At 32.3% G+C, this 2010-nt stretch overlaps 1 protein-coding gene across 1 annotated transcript in view; it reads left to right on the top strand.

Moving 5' to 3' along the window:
* ubr2 (ubiquitin protein ligase E3 component n-recognin 2) overlaps positions 1–2010 on the top strand; it is a 46690-nt gene that overhangs the window by 42432 nt on the left and 2248 nt on the right. Inside the window, exon 43 of the mRNA XM_016539069.1 lies at positions 1583–1684. Within this exon, the coding sequence (XP_016394555.1) occupies positions 1583–1684 (102 nt within the window). The remainder of the gene's footprint in view (positions 1–1582; positions 1685–2010) is intronic.

The following is a 2010-nucleotide window of genomic DNA, read 5'->3' as shown; positions in this document are numbered from 1 at the left end:
TTTTATTACCACAAAAAAATTTATTATAATTATAGGGCACTATGAAATCCGTTTTATTTCCAAATTAATTTTTTTTCATTTTCATTTTTCTATACTCCGTTTTAATGGTTAAATTAAATTTTATTAATCAAAAAGCCTTTCTAATTAATTGAGTTTTACAGTTTTATGTTTATCAAATTCTGTTTTCCATTATTTTCTGGATTCCATTTTAATGGTTCCATTAAACTTTAATAATCAAAAGCATCTCCAATTAATTGTTTTTATAAATTTTTTTTAAAGAAGTATTTTTTATTTTTTTTTCAGAAATACTGCACATTTACATTTTTCTCCTAAATAAATTCTGGTAAATAATTCTGGTAAATACTCCTTTAAAAAGTGTTTTTTGATTATAATTTTATTATTAGTAGACTAGAACACGTGGATATGTTGTCATTCTTACACTATAATACTGAACTTTGATTTCAGTGATTTGGACTATGAGATGGACACTTGCTTCTTGCATTTTATGTTGCACTTTACTTTTTTACTTTTGGATTTCATTTGGTTTAATGACATATAGTTTAATAAAATATTCTTAAGTAAAATTGTTGTGTTTTTTGTGGGAAATTAATCGTTTAGATTAACCGATAAATTAGTCGATAGATTAATCGAAATAAAAATAGTCATTAGTGGCAGCCCTAGTCAATAGACAAATATGCAACAAAGAATAAATAAGTTGCAATACAGAATTAATTGTTGGCTTTCACTGTGAGGTTGAGTTCCCAACTGAGGAGCATAAATCTTGTGTGTGTGAGGAACCATTCACAGAGGCATTTTGACATTTCTGTGTGTGTTTGACCATTTAAGCACGCATCCGAAGCACATGCGGAGCACACGTCCTGTCAGTAGCAGATTCTCTTTCGCGACTCATTGCACTTTAATATTTCTTTTTAATATCAGCCGCATACTTGACTTTCTCATTCATCCATGTTTCTTTATTAATAACTTAAAACAGTCCTGCCCACTGAAAGCTCTGCGGATTATCGTACAGACATAAATACTACACATTTACAGCACATAGAGTACAAGGTCTCTGCGGCCAAAGTGAAAGTACCCGGTGAAATGTTTTGAAACATCTCGTGGCACAGCACAGTACCAGTTTAAGGATGTTCAAACTAGTCCTTTTTTTATATACTTTAAAATTTTCGCTGCTGTTCTAAAAATAGTTTTCCCATTACCACAAACAAGCTACATGAATCTTAAGTGCAGGAGCTCTAGATTACCATAGAAATGTAAGTGGTTTGCTGTCGTGACACTCGCGAACAGCACTGAACACGCACTTTGTAATAAAACAATTCAATAATTGTTTTATTAAAGTAAATCCTACACCAATTCTTTTCAATGCAGGCTTTATTTATTGAACATTGGTCATATTGCTGTTGCTGCTATTTCATAAATGCAGTACAGTTACAGTGGTGTTAACTTTAGACACTTCACTTTATCATACCCTTTAACCATAGTCAAATCACTGTAACTCAACCTTATGGCTTTTTGCATTGTATTTGTCAGAAGGGTTTCATTTGTATGTGTTTATTTCTGTCAGGGTGCGGGAAAGTCAGGTCCTGTTCCTGGCTGGCAAAACTAAGGGCTGTTTTTATGCTCCCCCATACCTGGACGACTATGGGGAAACAGACCAAGGGCTAAGGTACGTCTCTATTTGTGACCCTGGACCACAAAACCAGTCTCAAGTCGCTGGGGTATATTTGTAGCAATAGCCAAAAAAAAAACATTGTATGGGTCAAAATGATCGATTTTTCTTTTATGCCAAAAATCATTAGGATATTAAGTAAAGATCATGTTCCATGAAGATATTTTGTAAATTTCCTACCGTGAATATATCAAAACTTAATTTTTGATTAGTAATATGCATTGCTAAGAACTTCATTTGGACAACTTTAAAAGCGATTTTCTCAATATTTTGATTTATTGTTGATTGCACCCTCAGATTCCAGATTTTCAAATAGTTGTATC

Source organism: Sinocyclocheilus rhinocerous, unplaced genomic scaffold, assembly GCF_001515625.1.
Source record: "Sinocyclocheilus rhinocerous isolate Xijiao unplaced genomic scaffold, SAMN03320098_v1.1 scaffold1809, whole genome shotgun sequence".
Taxonomy (NCBI): domain Eukaryota; kingdom Metazoa; phylum Chordata; class Actinopteri; order Cypriniformes; family Cyprinidae; genus Sinocyclocheilus; species Sinocyclocheilus rhinocerous.
This window is presented reverse-complemented; position numbering and strand designations above follow the sequence as displayed.